We start from the raw sequence: 23,501 nt of genomic DNA on the forward strand, positions 1-23,501 counted from the left end.
ACTCTGCACTCTACAACACTTATTTTAATATTACAAAGGTAGCTTCAATTGAGGAATCAGACGCCACTAAATGGTATATGCTAAAGAAATAATGGACAAAGTTTAGCAATAAATCCTTGCAACATTCTGGTTGTGATTATCCATAAGGTAACCAAGTCTGTCTGAGGTACTAGCCTCAAGGTTGGGCTTGTCATTGACTGGTACAGGGCCATTTTTAAACTGAAATTGGGCCATCTATGCTGTGAATTATGTGTTAGGACACAATGCTATGGAGTCCTAATATGGTTCCCTAACCAGTAACATTTGGTGTTGGTTGTGCAGAAAGGCTCTCATACCTCCCGTGACTGTAGAGTATGTCTTCCCTATACTCAATCAACAGCAAACTACATTAGCTGAAAGAGCAGTGCAGTACTGCATGAACACTGATGTGCTGATGTCACCTGATCTCTTGTTCATCATTGACATCAGCCTAAAGGCGAACAGTATTTACATTATACACAATATTTTACACACTAAATAATTTTACAACTCAGTTCTGATAAGATAAACAAATGTTCTGACTATTGGTATAGTTAGAATGTATTGTTTTTGTGTGTGTACTGAATCTGTGTGAAAGTAATATATGCTATGTTTCAGGAAATGTCCTGGGGTCTAATCTTGCTGTGGATCCAGGCTGAGATTCTCACTACCACTTCTGGTGAATATGAATTTATTTCTAATGACATTTGTGGTTTACATTGAAAAGATCAACAATATAGTTAAAGTGGGCCGCTTATAGCCTTTTCTTTTCAGTCACTATTTACATTGAAAAGGTGTCCTAAAATGGGGAAAACCCTGCAAGTCTGTGTGTTGCTAGAGTCATACACAATCCTTGTTGTGTCCCTGTGTAGATGTTCCAAAAGGCCTTTGACAATGGAGGCACATACTTTTTAGTCCCCTGCTATAACAACATATGTAAGACATCACCCATTTAATAAGCTTACAATATTTTCTCAACACATACTAATTGTATAAAGCACACTGATCACCCAAACCAACAGTTACATCAAATGCCTTCCATGATCATTAGTCATTATATACTGATATAGTGCAAAGCGAGCTGCTCCTTCCATGGGCAAAAAGCAGAGTCCTCTAGGGTATTATGTACAGGACAAATGTGCAAGGTTCCAAACAGCAATCAGATCATAAATCAAGGCAAATACAGAAAAGAAAATCCTCCAACAAAAGCCTAGCTCAATATCTCAATATCAGCGCTTACTAAACATAAATAATCATAGTATTTTCTTCAAATTGACTTTTGCTTTGTTGAAGCTATGGATGAGCGGTGCAGAGGCAGACACATTGAAATGTTCTGAAAGTATCTGATAGTCTTTCCTCAAACCTGATAAGCTTGATTTCTTTTGCAGTGTCCCTAACCCAACACACTAATTAAATACAAAATATATCTATTTTCTGTTACAGTTTATGCTAATGGATGCAACAAACTTAAAGTGAACAACTGTCAGGACTGTATACAGTCAGGCCCAGTTTGTGGTTGGTGCAAGAAGCTGGTGAGTGTTTTCAGCTTTTACTGCATGTTTTACCATTACTATAACATACTTTTTGTGACATTGTAAACATTGGCGATTACAGAATAGACTGCTACGGCCAATGTCAACACTTTTTTTCATTTGTTTTTTTTAGAATTTCACCAAAGCAGGTGAACAGGACTCCGTTCGTTGTGACACCTTGGAGGAGCTTAAGTTGCGAGGCTGCAATGATACAGACATTATCTACCCCACAAGCCAAGTCATTTCACAAACTTCAAAGGAATTAAATGATGTGATCCAACTGACACCCAGTGACATTTTCCTTAAGCTACGACCAGGTATTCAACTGGCACAAGATTTTTTCAATATTATTTACTTCTGTTCAAGATAGAGACACAGAGTTGTAAATCAATACATATTTGCAATATAGGCAGGGAAATCTAGAACCTTATCATATATGACTGGTGAGATTTTAATAGAAATTGGTAACATATTAGAAAGCTATGGATTCTAAAGTAAAAATTAGAACAGGTCAGGAGCAGCACAATCCAAAATCCAATACATATTCTGGTTTATAGTGCACAGCCATAATGACAGCAAGGTGCACTATAGAATATGACCAAAAGTATTTTGACAGCCCTCCTAAATATCGAGTGTAGAATGGGTCGTAATTTAAATCTGGCCCTGTCATAGAATGACCCTTTTGCCACGAGTCAGTTTATGACATTTCTGCCCTGGGCCACTGTAAGTGCTATTATTGTGAAGCAAAAGTGGCTTGGAGTAACAACAGCTCAGCCGCAAAGTGTCAAACCACATAGCATAAAATTGTTTGTCCTCTGTAGCATTGGTAACCACATATAGTAGTTCCATACTGCCTCTGAAAACATTATCAGCTGAGCATCAGGAGCTTCATGAAATTACACACAAGCAGCAGAACCTGCATCTGCACACAAGCTGAATAATATTGTGTGCAATGTCAAACCCCAGATGTAGTTGTGTAAAGCACACTACGGTTGGACTCTTGAGCAGTAAAAACTTGTTCTCTGGAATGATTCATGCTTTAATATCTGGATGTCTGATGGATGTGTAGGTTTAAGGGGATGCCAGGAGAATGCTATCTGCCGAAATGCATAGTGCCTACTTTGGTGCAGAAGGATAAAGGTCTAGAGCTGTTTTTCTTTGTTTAGACTAGGTCCCTTAGTTCCAGTGAAGGTTAATGTTAATGCTAAAGCATACAAAGACATTTAAGATGATGGTTCAAACTTTGTGGCACCAGTTTGAGGAAGGGCCTTTCCTGTTCCAGCACCCAGGTCCATAAATACATGGTTTGCCGAGTGTTGTGAGGAGGAGCTCCAGGGGCCTGCACAGAGCCCTCACCTTAATCCCAATGAACACGAATGTAGATTGCAGTCAGACCTTATTGTCCAACATCAGTGCCCTCACAAAAGCTCTTGGCTGAATGGGCACAAATTCTCACAGACACACTTCAAAAATATTATGGGAAGCCTCTATATTAATGTCCATGGTTTTGGAATGGGATGTCCAACAATTTAATATAGGTGTGATGGTAAGGTGTCCACATACTTTTGGCCATATAGTGTATAACCCTGTAGGAGCAAGAACCATGGAATGCGCAGTAGGATTATTTTAACTGTATTCATGGAATTCGAGGAATTGTGGCATGTTATTCTAGTTCCAAACACTGCAATCATTGCAATAGAGTAAGCCTTCTAATTCTTTTGGCACATTTGTGTGCCTGAATTGCATTCGATGTGCTTGTTGGGCCATATTTGTATTTTGTACATTAATAAACATTATGGGGACATGTTCTCTAATAGCCCTAGATGGTCAAGCTAAGAATAGGATTCATGAGATTAGCAACTATTTTCCTATATGTCTTCCATCTTTTTTTATTCTAGACTCCAACTACGATATATTGTATGGAATAGTTTCTTGTTATGATTTAATCATTTGTTAAACTTTTAATGTAACTCATATCAGGTCAGACCCAAGAGTTTAAAGTTAAGTTCAGACGAGCAGAGGGTTATCCTGTTGATCTCTATTATCTTATGGACCTCTCCTACTCTATGGTTGACGATCTTAAAAATGTGAAAAAACTTGGAAGTGACCTGCTGCAAGCTTTGAATTCCTTTACCAAATCAGTACAAATAGGTAAGTTCATAGCCCATTGATTTTCTTCCTTATAATGCTTCATATTAACAAGAGGCCTGTTGTCGCTTTCATTTGTACATAAATGTTTAACAACTTTGAAAGAGTTGTATGCAAACATTTTTTTCTCATTATTAAGATTTCCTAAACGACTTTAACCATGCTTCAAAATTTTCGGAACTCTCTTCCCGGGCCGGCGGACAATAACGTTTTCTGGTTTACACTTCTGGAGTTCTTACTACTGAATGCTCTGACCAGGGTGACATCTAACCTTTTTACTTGACCTTCACAACACTTCTTGTGGACTTTGGACTGGTGAAAGGATTATGGCCAATTAGCATACTGACTGCCAATCAACCACCCACTTAAAGCTATCCCTTGACATCTACCTTGTCTTTGCAGTGTTTTTATACCTCTTTACACCTACTTGCTGTTGGCATATTCCCATCTTCCTTCAAACATGCTCTCATTTCTCTAATCTTGAAGAAACCTTCCCAAGATCCAATATCCCAAACTGACTACACTCTACCCCTGGCCTCCAAGCTACTGGACAGTTTAGTATACAATCATCTTATCTACTCTTTCTATCCTCTCTCTACTTTCCAATCCAATTTTGTTTTCCATCACTGAAACAGCTCTTACTAAATTAACTAATGATCCCTTCACAGCTTCAACTAATGGATACTTCACCTAACTTATCCTTGACACTGTTGACCTTCACCTGCAGACCTTTTTATTCCTATGGTTCCCTCAACACAACTCTCTCACCTACAATATCCGGTCACTCACAATTCCTGCAGCAGTTTCCTGCATAATACATTTGGATTAGTAGTTTCTTCATACAAATATGAATTTATTCCCTGTGATATCACATCTTGATTAGTGCAACACAATGCTAGTGCTTTACCTTGGATGGATACTTGGAAAAACATAATATTCGGGGATATAATCTTTAATTATGGGGAAACGGCTTATTGATCCAAGGAGAAATCTGACTGCCATTTTGGGGTCAAGAAGGAATTTTTTCCCTGGTTAGTGCAAAATTGGAAAGAGCCAAACTGGGTTTTTTTGCCTTCTTTTGGATCAACAGCAACAAATTAAAAGATATAGGAAAGGCTGAACTTGATGGACGCATGTCTTTTTTCAGCCTATATAACTATGTAACTATGTAACATATACCATTTTACCAATTTCTTACACTGGCCCATCATATCATTAAGTCTTACCCTTATTTACAGAGCAATTGAGATCACTATGGCACATCTATATACAGTATCTGCTCCAAATACTCTCCTTTACTCTGCCTATGATTGATGATTTTTCTGACCTTGTATCACATTTTAACTATTTTACCTATTCTCTGAAATTTCCTACCATGTTCTGTCCTACTAATTATAACTAAAAACACTCACTAAAAATCCACCTGTTCATAGAAATGTACAATCTATACTCTTAAAACACAATAACCTGCACTGTGGAAAGAAACATCTGATCTCTAGGCCACTGACTTCTGCATTTGACTTTGATATAAATGGTATCATTTTTTGTAGTCTAGCTTTTTCTAATAGTCATACACAATCTGGTTGCACTCATTTGTTAAAATATGATCATAATAATGTATCGTTTGCTATGGTGATAAGACCACAACTGCCAGAATCACTCTTTACACAATCACCAACTGTCTTTTTTTTCTTGCTGAGCAAAATTGATGAATCACATTTTGGTTTGTAAGTAAATGAAGTTTTGTTAGGAACATAAGGTGTATAAATTTAAATACAAATGTAGAAGCTATTGAGAGTATATTCATACTGGTACAGTATATAATGCTGGTTATCAAATTGTTTCATGTAAGAGCAACTGCCCAAGCATTATTAGGTCTCAGAAGCACAATGGCTTAAAGGAGCTGAAACATTATGAGAACCAAAGCTGGACTTTAATATAAGCTTATAAATTCTCCCCAAGCATTCTAAAAACACCAGTTTCCTGTCACTTGCTTTACAGTGTTCTGATGCTGAAAAATCACGCAGGTTCATCTTCTGAATGGACACACCTCCTGCTAGGTGTGGTTTATCTCCTTACAACCTTAGGGCATACTATTACGTGCCAAGGAATGACATTTGGAATGTAATAGTACTCGTCTAAGTCTCCTCTGTCAGTAGGTCCCAGCATCACTGGCTCTGTGCTGACAAATTAAGTATAACAATGCTTGACACTAGTGTAGCTAGCAAAACATAAAAACTATGTGTTTGGAGTTTTAATGTACTCAGAGAATGCTCTGAGAAATCAGGTATTTAACCTTTCTGCATCTGTCTGTCATTGCAAAGGATGATTTCCACAGGTTTTCAATATGAGATCATATTTGCTAAAAATCTGTGTTTTGGTCAGGTTATGGATCCTTTGTAGATAAAACGGTGCTGCCATATGTGAGCACACACCCAGAGAATCTCAAGAATCCTTGCACAGATAAGACTGTTGAGTGTCAGCCCCCATTTGCCTTCAAACATATTCTCAACCTAACAGATAATGGAAAACAATTTGAAGAACAGGTCGGAAAGCAGCAAATTTCTGGCAATCTGGATGCTCCTGAGGGAGGTTTAGATGCAATGATGCAAGTGGCGGTTTGTGGAGTAAGTCAAATATCTTTTTATTCAACCCCTGTGATAATATACACGAGTAATGCTTACTGAAGTATTTTTATTAGATTGCTCTTAGTCTTGCTTGTTTAAAGTAAACCAATTTTTTTTTATCAAGCTTTATGTAAAATTCTCTAGCTGATTTTTGTATTTTTCATTTATAGATAAAATTTACCTCTTTATCTCCATACTTTCAATAAGGTGGTGGGATTGAGTGGCATCACGTTGGCTATGTTAGTGTGTGTGCATGTGTTTGTCTGGGTATGTTAGTATGAGTGTATGGGTGTGTCTGTTAACGTGTGGGTGTGTATGTGTGAGTTAGCGGCTAGGGGTGTGTGTGTGTGTCAGTGTGAGCGTCTTGGTATTTCTGTGTTTAGTGTGAGTGTCTGTTTTTTAGTGTAAGTGTCTTTGTGTTAGTGTGAGTGCCTCTCCAGAGGCCAGGCTCTGCATCTGCCCTCACTATATCATTCCCCCTTTATGCCAGATATCATACTGGATTTTGCAACTCCTGCATGGCATTAAGTTTACTATAATTTTCTGTTAACAAATCCCCATAAGTTAATAGTATGATTCAGTATGATTTATATAAGGTCACACAGAAATGGGCTTGTGTGTTCTGTGTCTGTCAGATGCACAGTTATAAAATAAAACACAGAAAAAAAAACTTTGCTTGCAGTAGGCCCTAACGTTGAAAGTAATTGTGCTGTTGGTCAGGTAGCCCAACCACTTTTAAAATGATACCTGCCATTAAGTAGTCAAGACAGCAATGCTTTATATGCCCCTCCAATAGCCAAATCCTGGGCTATTATTATGGCCTTAGGTTTAGCTTCACAAATAACCATGCTACCTTCCTGGAGCACCTAAATAATTTGAAGCAAATGCTGTGAATTTTGACATATCAGATGTACAATCATATGAGGTTGCTCTAAACAATTAGTTCATCTAGCAGTCAGTAATACATCATTATATTATCATGACTTAAACATGGTTTTACTTTACATAATGTATTGATTTGTCTTAGTCTGTCAATTCTAGTTTTGTCATACCTCATGAATATGTGTATTGTGAGAAGTGCTGCATAAATTGTAGGCGCTATATAAATAAAAAATAATAATAAGTCAACATCTGTCACAATTCATTTGATAACTAAAAAGTCACACATTTGGTGAGATGGTTATTTAAGGAGTGGTAAATGACACAGTGTTTCAATCTGTGACAACAACATCTCCAGAAAATAAGCAAGACTCCCTTTTTATATGTGTAATGGACATTATCCACCTGTGCACTTGTTGATCAGCAAAATATCTTGCTTCTTTTATACAGTAATTGATAATAATAATCTGAGGTATTTGGAGAGAAAGCTATCCAATTTATCACTGCTTAGAAAATCTTGATACTTTGACCTATTGTAATATAAATTGATGCACAATTAGAGCTACTAATGGCAACCATAAATCTGATCATCTGTGCCTGTGGTTTGCATAGGAGAAGATTGGCTGGAGAAATGTTACAAGGCTTCTGGTTTACGCCACAGATGACGGCTTCCATATTGCCGGAGATGGGAAATTGGCAGCCATTCTCACTCCAAATGATGGCCAATGTCATCTTGAAGACAATATGTACAAAAACAGCAACAAGTTTGTAAGTTTATACAAATATATATCCATTAAAGCACAATAGGAATATATATATATATAGAGAGAGAGAGAGAAAGAGAGAGAGAGAGAGAGAGAGAGAGAGAGAGAGAGAGAGTTCTTACTGTGTTATTGGAAAAGACATGAGTATTCAAAGAAATATTTTTAAAAATAAACAAAGTGGTGCTAGCTGCTAGGAATAATGTTGAACTTACACACAGTGTAAATTCTATAGGAGTCATCCATACCTTTGCACACCATCAAAAGACCCAACCACATCGATGGATACAGTGACATTGATTGTGGAGCAAAGCACATGCTCACAAAATTGTTAGGGTAGAAATCAGCAGGATACTTTACAGAAAGAGAACCAGTCACAGACGCAGGAAGCAGTGTCACTGTTAGACACCTTATTTCTTCTCTCTTTGTTATTCACAGTTTGCTGTTTTTTATGTAAGAAAGGCAGTTCCCTGACACTAGCCATCCCAGGCACTTATTGTCACAAATTTTATATGACAGACTAAAGGTAGTGTTATCTGAGTTTTCTTACGCAGTATTTCCCAAAATTTAAACGGAAAAGATATTTACCAGTCAACCAAAAATACTTGAGCCAGACCTTATTGAGTATGGAAATATCATATTATCTATTTGTTTTTAACTGGTCTGGGGAGATCAATAAATAAACCAATAGGTAAATAAAAACTCTAAGGGTTACATCTGGATAGCTGACTGCCATGCTTACAAACTTGCTGTGACACATGAGGACACCCTTATTATTAAAAAAAATACTTTAATACATTAGAGCATCTGGATCTCACTTACTAGGGACCGTACATTGCACAGACGCCTAGAGAAACATAATCAACCATATAAACCAGTATAATTTCCTCCCATGTATAATTGTACCATTCAGTTTGCTTTTCAATTCAATTTTCAATTCTGACAGATGCTTTAATGAGTTATTTTTGAATGAACCTGAGATTGTGAATTAAATTGTTCATTTTTATTTTAACTAGGATTACCCATCAGTTGGACAGTTGGCCCAGAAACTCTCAGAGAATAATATTCAGGTTGTATTTGCTGTGACATCCCAGATGGTAAAGATATACGAGGTAAGGATATTGTGATCTTGGGAAGCTTGAGCCCTTTTTATTTTCTACAGCGGTAATAATGATGATGATGTGACATAGCTGTACCATTGTTCGAATACATTTCCAGTAGAACAAACAAATAAATATGAACATATAAAGTTGCATCCATGTGCATTAAGCAACCCAACTTGCATGTATGGCGATAAAAAAAACTAAACTTACACTACTTGTGCATCTTCCTGCCTCTAAATATGTCCTCAATATAGTTTACACCGTCATCCAATTGGCAATATTGCATTTAATTGTTATATCAGGTCTGTGAAATAAGGCATGCCTGTCCTATATGTCAACTATGCTAATTTACAGGATCTTAAGGGCCTAATTCCTAAATCTGTCGTTGGGGTGTTGTCTTCAGATTCCAGTAATGTTGTGCAGCTGATTAAAGATGCCTATCAGGTACAGTAAATGTCTTTTATGGAAATAATCACACTACCAGCTTACCACATATTCACTAAATAATTCTTGTGAACTAACTGCTGATCAACAATGCAGTTCTTGAACAAATGACTGTCTGTAGCGGCAGCAAGCCCCAGCAACTGGAGTGCCAGGGGTCATCCAACATATTTCATTAATTAGACATTTATTTACCATTGTGCACCCAGAAATGGCTTTGATGCCTTGCTGTGTTACGTGTCAGGTATCCTCTGACACAGGCCTGCTCTTTGTAAAAGTTCCACAAAGGTCCCAAAGGATAGTGAAACAAATGTGTAATGTATCGCCTAAACAAAAACCATGTATACAAGCTATTTACAGAGTAGAAGCAGATTCCGAAGCAGAAACTGTTTGGACTAGAATAGACACGGAGGCCTTCCCCTAAGGAACTTAATGCATGCTATAGGGGCTGTGCAGATATGGGCTGTGCAGATATGGACAGTGCCCAATGTGCATTGTGGTGAATTCACCTCACTACCCAAGGTGTCTACCAATCCCACAATCTCAGCACCTCTGGAACAATGTAACATCTTACTTGTTTGTGTAAAAATGTATTGTGTGTTTTTGATGTTTCGGTGGATTGTTTTCATTTTTGGTTGTACATGTTGTGATGTCTATTATCTTGGTTTTTTTTTATGTTAAAATAAATGTTTTAAACTTTGTCTGGGTCTCCATTGTAACGATGATCATATGTTCTCTCATATTCCAGAACCTCAGTTCAGAAGTTATCCTTAATCACGGGACTACACCAGAATTTCTAGACATTGTCTATGATTCCTTTTGCTCTGAAAGTGATGTTATATTAAACCAGCCTGAGGGGAGGTGTAGCAACGTGAAAGGCAATCAGGAGGTAGGAAAATAATTGTCTAGCAGATTGGGCTGATGTAACAGACCTAAAAACACAGAAATGACTAATATCTAGCCGTCTCTCGTAAGTTATATTATGTATGAACTAGAATTGTTCTAAAATAGCACAATATATTTTTGAAAATCCATATCTAATGTGATACTAGAAAAAATAGTGGGCATTCTCATTCAAGTTACTAGGTAAATATGGAAGATAGTAGAGCAATAAAATAGAGAAACAGTGTCAGAGAAAATGAGAACTGTCATGTACACGCACATGCCTTTCAGTGTCAATATGGCTAACTGTGGTTCTAACTGCTACCAGAGGAAAGAAGAAAGAAAAATCAACTAAAACATATACCATAACATAGAATAGGTTTTCCTAAAAGACAAGAGAAGAATATTTCCATTTTTCCTATATCCTTCTGTGTTTTAGGTTTCCTTTAATGTGAAGGTGACTGCCAGCAGGTGCCTTCCAAATCAAAGCTTTTTAATACGTCCTCTGGGGTTCACCGACTCATTGACTGTGAGTGTTATGACCTTATGTGACTGTAACTGCGATGACTCACCTGAACCTGATGAATGTAACTCAAATGGAAAGAGAGTGTGTGGCATCTGCAGGTAACTTAGTTTCTTTGTCTATATGAGGTCAGATTTTAACACCAAGGGCCAACTTTTTTTTACTCTCTGTTCCCCTGTAAACAATGTCCTGGGCAGTTGTCCCTTATTAAGGCAGGGCTTTGCATGTGTGCATTCAGCATTGTAATGAGTATGCGCAAACTTACTTAAAGTAAGAAAAAGTTTGACTCCTCACCCAGTCATAAATAATATGCCTTTTATGAAGTAGCAGGGCATGCCTCATTTTGTGGGCTATACCCCGCTTTTCCGGCACTGTCCCGCTAAGCTGTATCACTGTTCCAGGTTTTCACACAAAAGGCATGATTAAGTGCCTTTGGGAACAAAACACGTAAAACAACATATTGCCTTTCTTTTCACACTTTTCTGTAAGTTAAGGAACTGTTCCAGTAAATGATTAGGAAGCATTGATTGCTGCTTTATGAGAAGTGTGCTATTTATGGATGGATGAGCTGGAAGCCCACATGTCATTCAGAAAAAGTGTAGATTGTTTACTTCTCATATTGGTCTTTTGGCTATAATCACCATTGAGTGAGACGGTATTGTAAAACAAAGACACAACTTTGTTCTTAATTAAATATTACTATAATGCTTATGATAATGCCGTACTAACCTGAAAGCATAAATGCCATCTTGGTCTTAGATTTACAATGGAAGTCCCTAGTATGTTTTCTACTATTCTGTTACTATGTGTCTTGGGTGTCAACTGTTTATTTAGCCAAAATTGCAGAGGCATTCAGAGGGCCCCGTCTAATCACTCCACAAAGCATCAAGGAGCACCATATTAAATATGGCGCTGGAAGCCTTATACCCCCATATGCCACTCTTACCCCCTCCCCTAACTTACCAGTGCATCCCTATACTTGTCCCCCATGCTTAAGACAACTGGGACATCTGCCAGGGCTTCTATGACTGAGCACCGGAAGGTCATGTCGTGGCGGTGCGCTGTCATAGAAGCCCCGGCGGAAGTGCCAGCAGTAGCGGAGGTTGTCTGTGCACATCCCTCAAACGTTCACTGGCTGCCAGAGAGGAGGATCCAGGTCCTCTGCAGCACTGCGGGGATCCGCCTCTCTGGCAGCCGATGAATGTCAGAGCAAAAAACCTTGTCTTATAATCAAGCAAATACGGTGTGTATATATATATATATATATATATATATATATATATATATATATATATATATAGTTTATTTTTAAGAGCATATAAAGTCCTTCTTGTCCTGAAAAAAAAAACTAAATATATCACTTGTGTGGATAAAGTAACAAAGGAAGAAGAAAATTACAGCTAATCATGAGCACAGAAATGTTAAAACAGCCATTGTCACAAAGTGTACAAAAAAAGCAGCTCTGTCCTTAAGGGGTAATATAGTTTAACATCTCTGTATCTAGAATTTTTAAACTGTTTTTCCATTCTGTTCTAGTTGCAATGAGGGTCATGTGGGAACAAACTGTGAGTGCATTACAGGGGGGAAGACAAGCCAAGAGCTGGAGCAGAACTGCAGAAAGGATAACAGCTCAGCTATATGTTCAGGAGAAGGAGACTGCATATGTGGACGGTGTTACTGTCACACTAAAGAAGACCCCACAAAAGTAGTCAGTGGCAAATACTGTGAATGTGAAAACTGGAACTGCGACTCTTTTAATGGGATTCTTTGTGCTGGGCAAGGTGAGTTTTATAGATTGCATTCTACCTAATAGTTAGTCTTCATCTGGTGTTTTACTTTGTTTTGGGCAAAAACAGAAAAATATGCAGTTACATAAGCATTTAGGATCTTATATGGTCTTACGGGTTTATGAGCCTCTGTGTTGGGTCAGTAAATGGTACCACCTTCTACCAATGAGTCCATCTCCTCTATGACAAGAGCTGTGTTCCTTTTTCAGTTGTTTAAAGCAAATACTAGAAACTGACTAAACTGGCATTTGCTGCCACCTCATGGAGATGACAGACTTGTGCGTGGACATTATACTGGATGCTATTCAGTTTATGGGGAAACAAGGAAAAAAAAGTATTATCCTGTACAGAGCAGGTGTATGATATCCAAGAAGGCTGTTAAACAAAACTTTAGGCAATGGCATAACTACAGGGGTCACAGCTGAGACAGGGCCTGTTTCTCTAGGGGGTCAGATTCAACCCCCTGTTCCTGTCTCCTCATGCTGATTCAAAATAGTTTAAAAATGGCCCTTCCGACCTGGTTCGCACTGCTCCAGGTTAAAACTATTTTGAACAGGCACAGGGAGACAGAAGTCTCCACTGTGACACCCAATTTGTGGCCTCTTCCGGCCCAACAGAAGTTTCAACATTTCCAGCAGCTCCTTTGCTAAGTGGATCGTGGCGGCCATCAGCTTCGCATACTCTGCAGCTGTCCAGCCTTCTCCTGCTGGGATCCGTGCTCACTCTTCTACTAGCGCAGTCTCCACTTCGTGGGCTGAACAATGTCACATTTCTCCTGAACAGATCTGCAAGACGGCTACTTGGGGGACTCTCCATACTTTTGTCCAACATTACAGATTCAATAAGATGGTGCATGAAGACTCGCTTTTCGGACATAAGGTCCTTGAGGCTGTTTTTTCCTCCTTAGCTTGCCCACCCTTCTTCTTTGGTATATATATCTGTAGTGTCACCTGGCATGGCAGGGAAACAGAAGTTCTACTTACAGAGAGCTTCTTTTCCCTGTAGAACTTCCTGTATCTTTATTGTTTATATGTGTAGATACCATTGGCTTTTTGTTTTATTCCCTTCTATTATTCGATATAGATCAAAGAAAATTGAGAAACGCTTAAATATCACAGACAAACTATGAGTGCAACTATTTACACAAAATATTCCATTGCCAGTTTTTTCTGCTGCACTATTATTGTTTTGTATTTCTTTTTTTGTTTGTGTACAGGAGCGCCCCTAGGTGAACATAATTAGCAATACACATACACAGATACTCAGTACCAGCCAACTTCAGCAGTGGCTTGGACCAGTCCCAAGGCATTCAATGAGTTCCTCGATGTGCCTGGTCCAAAAATTAAATATATATATAAAGAAAACTGATATAACTTTTGGCATACAGGTCATACATGTAAAGCAAATCTGAAGGCAGATAAGGCTCATATAGTCTTTTTTTGCACTCCTCAAACTTTACATGGTCCCTGGCTTTATTTCTATTGCTTCAATGCACTCAAAGGGTTAAGAGTGGTGTTAGTTTTATGTTACCGCCTACTATTAAGGTAATTTAATTACATTGTATGCATTTATATGTTTTATTTATATTGAATTTCAAGAATATTTTGTATGTGGTAATGAAGGAAGCAGTTGTTTACAATTGAATGGCTTTGGGGTGAAGAGTCAGCCCATCCATAAGGTAAGACTGGCGTTACCTTAGGGGTTAATTTTATGTTCAAAAATAGAGGTGGTAGTGCACAAGTAAAATGCTATAGAAAATCTTTGACTGAAGCGTTATGTTTATTCCTAGGAACTTGTGAGTGTGGTAAATGCAGATGCAATGCAGGATTTGAAGGCACTGGATGTGAGTGCAACAATTCCACAACAAACTGTATAAACCAAAGGGGGTCTGTCTGCAGTGGACGAGGGACATGCAAGTGTAACGCCTGCAAATGCAAACCAGGATACCTCTCACCCTTTTGTGAATTATGTCCTGGCTGCACCTCTCCCTGTGAAAAATTTGGGTAAGCAACTATCCGAACATAGACTGTTTATAGACATAAACATAGACATAATGCTACAAGGAGCTGCTTTAGAAAACATAACATGATGACAAAAGAAAGCTTAAAACTAGATACAGGTTCCCAGTGCTGCCCTCTGCTGGCCTGCCTGTCTATTTACACAGAACTCTTTGCAGCACTTGACTAATAAACCCATTATAAATAATGTTTTGGTAGGCAGCCCTTGTTTGAAAAATCCCCTTACATTATACATGTTTCTATAAATACTGTTAGAAGAATTGAGAAAAATCTCAAAGACACAGTAGCTTAGATAAATAGCACGGTTACATTCCACATCCTAAAAAGAGAACACAAAATTCAGCTAACAATTCCTCTCCCTCATTACCAAGTAAATGCACTTAGGATGCTTTGTCTTCCGTTAGAAAACTTCAGGGAATTGCTCAGTGGATTCCCATGCAGGACAAAGAGTTTTCACCCTTCACCAACTCTTATATGTTGTCTGATATTTTTACACTAGAAGGCTAGGTTTCCACTTGGGTTTTTGTCCTGCGTTTTTTTTTCTTGATGAAAAATGCCAGGAAAAACGCCAAGAAAACTGCCACTGCATTCTCCTGCGTTTTGGCGTTTTTTCTGGAGTTTTTTCTGGCGTTTTAGCCTTTCTGTGGAAATTGCTTTTTTTGACCTTAGGCAGTTTTTCCAGCCTTTACAAGTTAGAAGTTTCACCCAGCTAAAAGGGATTAGGATAAATGGCAAGTATCTGCCCCCTCCTGATGTCATTTCCTTGGTACAGTTCTACTTAAACGCACCGGCGGACCCTTTTGTCTCTTTTCTGTGGTTTGTAAGGCATGCTTTATTCCGAATGTCTGCTCCTCTAGGAAGATTGGCCCCAAATGATGGTGCAAATTGTTTGCTGTTGCTTTTGGCACGTAGGATCCAGTTGGTTTGTTTGTTTGTAATGGCATGTTTGTTCCAAATGGTGTAAAATTCAATATGAACTTTGTTTTGTGTGAAACTGTTTGTTTCCAGCCTATTTCTCGTAGGACACACAGATACTGGGTCCATCCTCTGCATTGTAACTGTGAAAAAAACGCCATAAAAAACGCCGAGGCAATAAACCCACATGGCTTTTTCATGGCGTTTTTTCTCTCCCATAGACTTCTATTGGAGAAAAACGCCAAGATTTCCTTGCAAAAAACGCCAGAGTGTCAACATGCTGCGATTTTGAAAAACTGCCACAGAGCCCAAAAAAGCAGAAAAACGCCAGAGAGGACTGAAAAAACGCCAAACAGAAAAACGCCAAGTGGATATGGCATTGTGCGATTTCCTATTGAAGAACAGCTAACATCTGGCTGCAGCGTTTTTTCACAAAAAAAACGCCATGTGGCTGAATTGGCGTTTTTATATAATTATTTTTTGTTTATTCATTGGCAGACAACAGATTTTGTTTTCTGTCTGCAGGTACACCTTCTCCCCCAATTGGAGGAGCCCCGTGGATCTGCCTTTTTGTGGAAGTACTCTGATAGGCCAGAATAATGCAGATAGATTTGCGAAGAAAGAGAGGTTCAGAAATGCTTCTCTTTCTCAGCAAATCTGTCTTCATCATTCTGGCCTCCTTGAGTGCTTGTAGATACATTTTTGTCAATGGAATCCTGCTGGGTGAAAATTAAAATGTGCTAATGTGTACACCCCACATATGAAACAAAGGATTTTTTAGGCAAACCGTTCAGAAGTGTGTCCTTGTCTTCAGTGTCTTCAGTGATTTTAATTTGTTTTAATATAACATCATCCATATTTGCCAGCACAGAAGTATAAAAACATCTTGCTTTTGCTGAACGCAGGTGATGATACAGCTGCTCTGGAAACAAAATTTCCCCACCCAAAGCTTTCCATGTTAATTGAGGGAATAAAGGGAATGACAATGCAGGATCTTATTCTGCTTTCACATAATAAATCTAAGCAATTTACCCAAAAGGTGTAAAAGGATGAGAGATGTTGCTGCTAATCCCAAAATTGTAGCTGGTATTTAGATTTAGATTCTCTATCCTAAACTACTTGGAGTGGTGATGAGTGCCTCTGTAGTAAACCACAAAAGCAGCAAACTCTTAATATATTAATTACTGAAAAGTCCAGTGTTAGGCAAGTAAGAAATCTCCAAAAAAAATGGAAAACTAGATCTGCCTTTGACAAATGAAAACAGGATTTTTTCCCCTCAAGATTGTAAACTTGCGAGAAGGACTCTCTCCACTTAATGTATCGGTTTGTCTTAGTCTGTCAATTCTCATCTTGTCATACCCCTTGAATATATGTATTGTATTAAGTGCTGCATAAATTGTTGGTACTATATAAATAAAAGATAATAATAATAATAATAATAATATTTAAAGGGCAGCATACTGCTACTAGGGTGCTCTTTATCTCCTACTGTATAGCCTTTAAACCCTTGTGTCTATTAGACAGTCCCTTCACAAGTGTAATGAAGGGGTCATGCATAAACCATGGAGAGGTAGGGACTAAATTGCTCTTTTCTCAGTACTTGTTTTTGGTGGGGAACTTAAGGCATATCAATCCCTATTGATGGGTCCTTAGGTGCCATGTGGTTGACGTTGTTGCTTTTGTGTTCTAGTTAAGACCACATGGCTCTGTTTCTAAAACAATTATGGTATTAGATATTTGACTCCTGAACAAGAGTCCTGCTAAACTCATGTTTCAAATGTTTGCTATATTATGTTTCTTTTTTAAGCTGTGTTACCCCTTTTGTTAAATAAAAAATGGGTTTCATCCACAGCTGAACGGTGATAAGCCATCATTTCAATTTAAAAATGTTTCTGGACTGTGATATTTTAAACAATAACTATATATGGCATCCTAAATGTCAAGAACTTCAATAAAATATGTTATAAAACATTATAAATTCTTTATCATTTTGAAACACTTAAAAGTTGAAACTATGTGTAATTGTAATTGAAACATTAAGGTTTGGGGGTTTTTTTCTAAAAAAAAACCTAGGACAATAAATAAAAATAAAAAAAGACAGGGTATTCGGTTCCTATTTATAATTAACGAATACACGATTGGGTATACAGTAAACTGGCTCTTCAGCTATAATTTTTGTTCAGGCAAAAAAAAAAATCAACCCCAATACCCTAAATAATCATGATACTGTCAGTATTCGGCCCCAGCCCTGCAAACTGCCTGGAGTTGAACTCCTCTCCACAGCTTGCGGTTTTGTTTACTTGTGTGTCTGTATCTTATGTACCTTTGCCCTCTTTCCCTTATACATCTAAGGATCTCGGTTTCTCTACCCATGTCCCGTTTGAGATATCCTATCCTGTGCATCTTGCCTTGTTCCCTGTCCGTTGTGGCATCCTGTACCAAATATGACTTGTCTGGTTATGTTTCGAATCTGTGTTTTTATGTTCAGCTGTGTTTTGTTATATTATTACCCTGCCTCCCTCGCCTGAAGCCTATGTCATTACCTCACCTGACCTATCCAACAGGCTTTATTACCCTGCCTTCCTCACCTGAAGCCTATGTCATTGACACACCTGACCTTATCAACAGGCTTTATGTCCCTGCCTCTCAGTAACAGTGTGAGTTCATTTAGTTACTTTGGCACAATAGGTCATGTCTGACTCCAGACTCTTGGATTTACCATTTTGCCTGCCTGTTACCTTTTTGACCTGGACTGCCTATTGGATTTACCCCTTTTGCTAGCTACCTGTCCCAGACCCTTTGGATTCTTACCGGAACTATTCTAACTTTGTACTCCCCAGTAGTCTGTGTACTTGATATGCCTGCTACTCTGCTCCTTATGGTGAGATGTATCTGCTTTGATTAATTTACCTATATTCAAACATTCAGCTTTTGTCTCATTTGTGACGTGTGTGTCTAACACTGCATGCATTCTTACACTCCTGCGCTCTGGACTCCAACATCCAGTAAGGGCTAAGATATGATGAGCCTGACAGGAAATATACTATTTTTTTTTCGTGTCTGTCAAGCATCCATATCTTGACAGTCCCAGTTAGGAGTACCAGTCTATATTGGTGAGGGCTGGGACATTACTTTCACCTGCTTCCTCCAGTATTACTTCCAATATATTCGCACTCGGCAGAGCATCAAGATAATGAGTGAATTTAGACATACCCTTTTTTTTTTTTACATGTTGCTCCATTTTGGCCACTGTAGATTGTATTGCTTAATCCCCACAAGTACCTCATTGATGTTGGTTGCCAACTACCATCATGTCTAGCTACACTTGCCACTGTAGATAATCCTAAAACTTTTTCATCCCTATCAGATCCTGTGTTGAATGCCTGATAACACATGAAGAAGGAAATGCAAGAAACTGCTCCAGTAGATGTCCTGGTGTAACACCCTACAGGACACTCCAACTGGAAGAGGAAATGTTATGCAAAGTAAAGGATTCAAAAAACTGTTGGATGCAGTATATTATAAAGGAGGATGATGGAGAAGAAAAATACACAATAACTTACAGTGAAAAGACTGGTAAGTGGATACTACAGCACAAGACATTATACAATGAGAAACTTCAATGCACTAAATACTTTCCTTTTCTTAATTTTTACATTCTCTGGAAATTAGGTGTACTTCTCTATTTTTCGCAATAATTAATGGATATGAGTTTACAAGCACTAATAAGGTCTTTTCATTACTCCAGTTTAAAAAAAAGCTTAGGAGGCAATAAACGAGTGCCTCCAAAGCTTCAATGGTGTCGCTAAAATGCCTTGAACACCCACCCCAGGATGCACTATGACCGCTCCGGAGAGTGGTCACAACCGCCACTGCGAGAGACTTTGCCACTTGCAAGATTTTACCACTTTACGCATCCTAAAAAAAACCCAAAGTTGCCAAAGTTTCCAAGAGGGTCTCTCCAGACCCTTCTGAGAACTCTGGCTCTACAGGTACTGCATTCAAACATGCAAGTCAATCGAGCCCAGCTTTCTAGTCACAATGTGATTAGTAAAATACCGTATTGGCTCGGATATAGGCCGCACCTGAATATAGGCCGCACCCTAAAAGTTTGGTGCTTTTTTAAAGAAAACGTTTTGTAATAGATATGCTGCCACTCTGTCCCCCCCACCCCCGAGATATGCTGCCACTCTGTCACCCCCATATATACTGCCACTCTGTCCTCCCTCCTCCTCGAGATATGCTGCCACTCTGTGTCCCCCCCCTCGAGATATGCTGCCACTCTGCCCAACTTACCAGAGCAGACTCCCGGGTGTCTTGCGGCGCCGGAGGGGGACATCTACGCAATATGCGTAAAGTTGTATACGCGTATTGCGTAGATGTCCCCCGCCGGCCCTGCAAGACACCCGGGAGTCTGCTCTGGTAAGTCTTGGGGGCAGAGGTAAAACGCATCGTGCGGACGTTCACCGGCTGCGGCGATGCGCGTAAACAACCTCCGCTGCCGGCACGTCTGCACGATGTGCTTTAACAATCTCCCTTGCCGGGACTCCCTCCGTGGGAATTCCCAGCAAGGGAGATTGCAAAAGCATATTGTGCAGACGTGCCAGCAGCGGAGGTTGTTTACGCGTGCATCGCTGCAGCCGGGGAACGTCTGCGCGATGCGCTTATACAATCTCCCGTGCCGTCACTCCCCCCCGTGGAAAGTGCCGGCAGGGGAGGCTGTCTGAGCGTATCGGAGAGTAGGATACGGGTCCCCTGCACCGCTGCGGGGGATCTGTATCCTAATCCTGCCCGGGGTGCTAGACCCCGAATATAGGCCGAAAAATTGGGTAAATTGGAGTGGCCGGGTTGAAAGATGGGGCATAGACACAACCTGACCAAAATGGGGGGGGGAGCACACATCCCAAATTTGGCCTTTTAGCACCCGAACAACCAGACAAACCTGGGGGTATCGCTGTACTCAGGAGATGTTGGTGAACACTTATTGGGGTGTTCGACAGTGACATAAATTATCTTACAAAAGTGAGTACACTCACATTTTTGTAAATATTTTATTATATCTTTTCATGTGACAACACTGAAGAAATGACACTCTGCTACAATGTAAAGTGGTGAGTGTACAGCATGTATAACAGTGTAAATTTGCTGTCCCCTCAAAATAACTCTTACAGTGACATATACCAGGAGCTGTAAATCCATACCTGAAGTACAATCTCTGTGATAAAAAAAGAAAACACAAAATAAATTACTACCACAAAGTTTGACAAAGGGGGGTAGTAGAATGAATGCATGGAAAGGGTTCAAATACCAGCATTTGAAGTACCTTGGGATGTCTTAAAAAGTGTTAAAAAATATATGGTTTGATGGGGTAAATTGCATTGGCCGCCTTCAAAGATACCCAAAATAGCACATGGGGCAGAATGACCACAGGTGCTGTTTTAATGCCCAGCACCTGTGCCAGATGCAGGCTCTATAGGAATCCTGGACCAGATCCTGCATAACTCTAACATTTTGTAACAACTGGCATGGATTTTCCACTGGAAGGGGAATGGAGCATTGGCCCACCCCAGTGACCCCTATACGTGACTTGTATAGCACTTGCACCCAAATGCCAAACAAATCGTCTCCCTAGGGTTTACTGCATCACATGATTTAATGCTTAGGTCTTAATCAGTTGTTGTTGTCTGGATAGCATATGCTTATCCGTGCATGTTTAAATCCCCTTACTGCATTAGCCTCAGCCACTTCTGATGAGAGGATGTTCAGTTTATCTCTTGTTGTAACATTTCTCCTCCTTTGAAATAGACCTCCTCTCAGTATTTAAATCACTTTAAGTATATTAATGCTTCTAGCATATCTCCTTTTTCTCTTTCTTCCCCCAAGCTATACATATTGAGTCCCCTTAGTCTTTCCTGCTAAATTTTTATTCTGCAAACCTTTCTCCATTTTTTGTAGCCTTGCTCTGAACGCTCTCCAAAATGTCAATATCCTTCTCGGGATGGGGTTTCCAGATCTGTAAAATGGCAGAACCACCTCCCTCTTCCTGCTACAAATTCTTCTAGCTATACAACCCAGCATCCTGCTTGCAGCACTTTATTACATCGTCTGTTTACTTTTAAGTCCTCAGAAATAATTACTTCCAAGTCCCTCTCTTCTGATGTCACTGACAGAACTGTGCCCCCCTTACTATAATCTGCCTTTGGATTTTTACATCCCAAGTGTACTATTTTACATTTATCAATTTACTTGAGGTGTTTGAGACCTATGCATCACAAAACATGTTTTATTTACCCTTCTCACAGAGTGCCCTGAAGCTCCTAATGTTGTTGCAATAGTTGGAGGCACCATTGGAGGTGTGATTGCTGTTGGTGTGTTATGCCTTGTCCTCTGGAAGCTTGTAACAGAAGCAAATGATAGAAAGGCATACAAGCGGTTCGAAAAAGAGAAATTGAAATCTAAGTGGAACAAAGTAAGTATATATAACAAAATTATATACCATCATAAGATTATTAGTTTTTATTTATATAATGCCAACAATTCACACAGAGCTTCTTAGAATAACGTATTTTCAAAGGATATGACAAAATTAGAACTGACAGATTAAGACAAACTGATACATTAGGTAAAGAGGGCCCGACTTGCAAGCTTACACTCTGGAAACATGTTATGCTAGCTCATAAAATAAATGAATGTACAATTCTTTATCTTGCTTATTTACAATCACATTTTAGTAGTTAATTATTGCTCATTATTGTTGTCTATACATCTTTTAGCGAAGCACTGTATATTTAGGTCCATGTGTAATCAGTGACTTGTAAAGACCATGGAATGACCCATTAGCAGCACTCGTTTTTCATATTTCTTAAGTGACCTGTCATATTTGCGAAGGGGCCAACAGATTTTCTTCACCTCCTTCCCAGACATGTTTACATTTTAGGTTCACCAATCACTAATATTCCACTTGTGGTGTCTCCTAATCATATCAGTTATGTAATTCTGCACAATAATGTAATCATGTTTATTTTGCAATAATAAATAGTTTATTTACAGCTTGTACTATTAGTAAGCAGGTGACCTCTAGTTCTCTAGAAATGTATGCAACAAATATTTTCTTTAGGCTTTCTGTAAGAATTATATAGCCTGTGGCTCTCTATTTTCCCGATGTTGTACTCCAGGCATATTACACATAATTCAATGACCTATGTAGCTAAAGAGGCTCTGGGTTCATGAGGAAGAGCAATAGGTTTGCTTGAACACAACAAACATTGACAGTTCTCCTACCCATGGGGCTTTCAACATAAAGGGGCCCAAAGCCAAGCTTCCATACTGATCCCTTTCAGTCCAACTTTACCTTAGTGGAGATCTGTGCAGCTACAGGCACAAACACTTCCTCTGCATTCAGTGCACTCAAAAATGTCTGGATAAGACATCACACCCCAATGTCAGCAGGGCACAGACCTCCACTGGACTATGTTAGGTGTTGAAAGGGCCCAAGAGCAGCTGCTGTGGGTCTCTGCGGTAAGTCTGGGCACGGGCCAGCAGCTCTCTTTTGCCCTGCATTAAAAACAGCCCTGCTGTTGAAATGTCCGGTTGGATGCTGGACTTGTGGATAAGTATTGAAAGTTTTCTGTCTATCAAAGCTATATCAAAATAAGCACATTGCATGTAGAATAGTTCATTATTTAACTCATAAAATCTATACATTTTTTGTTTGCTTAGGATCCAAACCCTCTGTACCAGCAACCAACCACCAATGTAGTGAACCCAATGTACGATGGAGAATGATCGTCAAGCAAATCAAGAAGCAAAGTGCGATTTCAATTTTTTATGTACTTGAAGTATACAACCACTCTATGTATGAAGAGTG

General features: G+C 39.1%; 1 protein-coding gene across 1 annotated transcript; it reads left to right on the forward strand.

Moving 5' to 3' along the window:
- Window positions 1-619: 619 nt before the first annotated feature.
- ITGB2 (integrin subunit beta 2) lies at window positions 620-23,501 on the forward strand. The gene is made up of 15 exons (XM_053470723.1): window positions 620-697; window positions 1,462-1,550; window positions 1,684-1,867; window positions 3,531-3,701; window positions 6,084-6,325; window positions 7,817-7,972; window positions 8,982-9,077; window positions 9,423-9,512; window positions 10,258-10,398; window positions 10,831-11,015; window positions 12,451-12,695; window positions 14,491-14,704; window positions 19,002-19,210; window positions 21,937-22,103; window positions 23,354-23,501. The coding sequence occupies exons 1-15, from the start codon at window positions 628-630 to the stop codon at window positions 23,417-23,419; spliced, it is 2,325 nt and encodes a 774-aa protein (XP_053326698.1). The 5' UTR covers window positions 620-627; the 3' UTR covers window positions 23,420-23,501.

The sequence above is a fragment of the Spea bombifrons genome, chromosome 7 (genome assembly GCF_027358695.1).
Source record: "Spea bombifrons isolate aSpeBom1 chromosome 7, aSpeBom1.2.pri, whole genome shotgun sequence".
Classification (NCBI taxonomy): Eukaryota; Metazoa; Chordata; class Amphibia; order Anura; family Pelobatidae; genus Spea; species Spea bombifrons.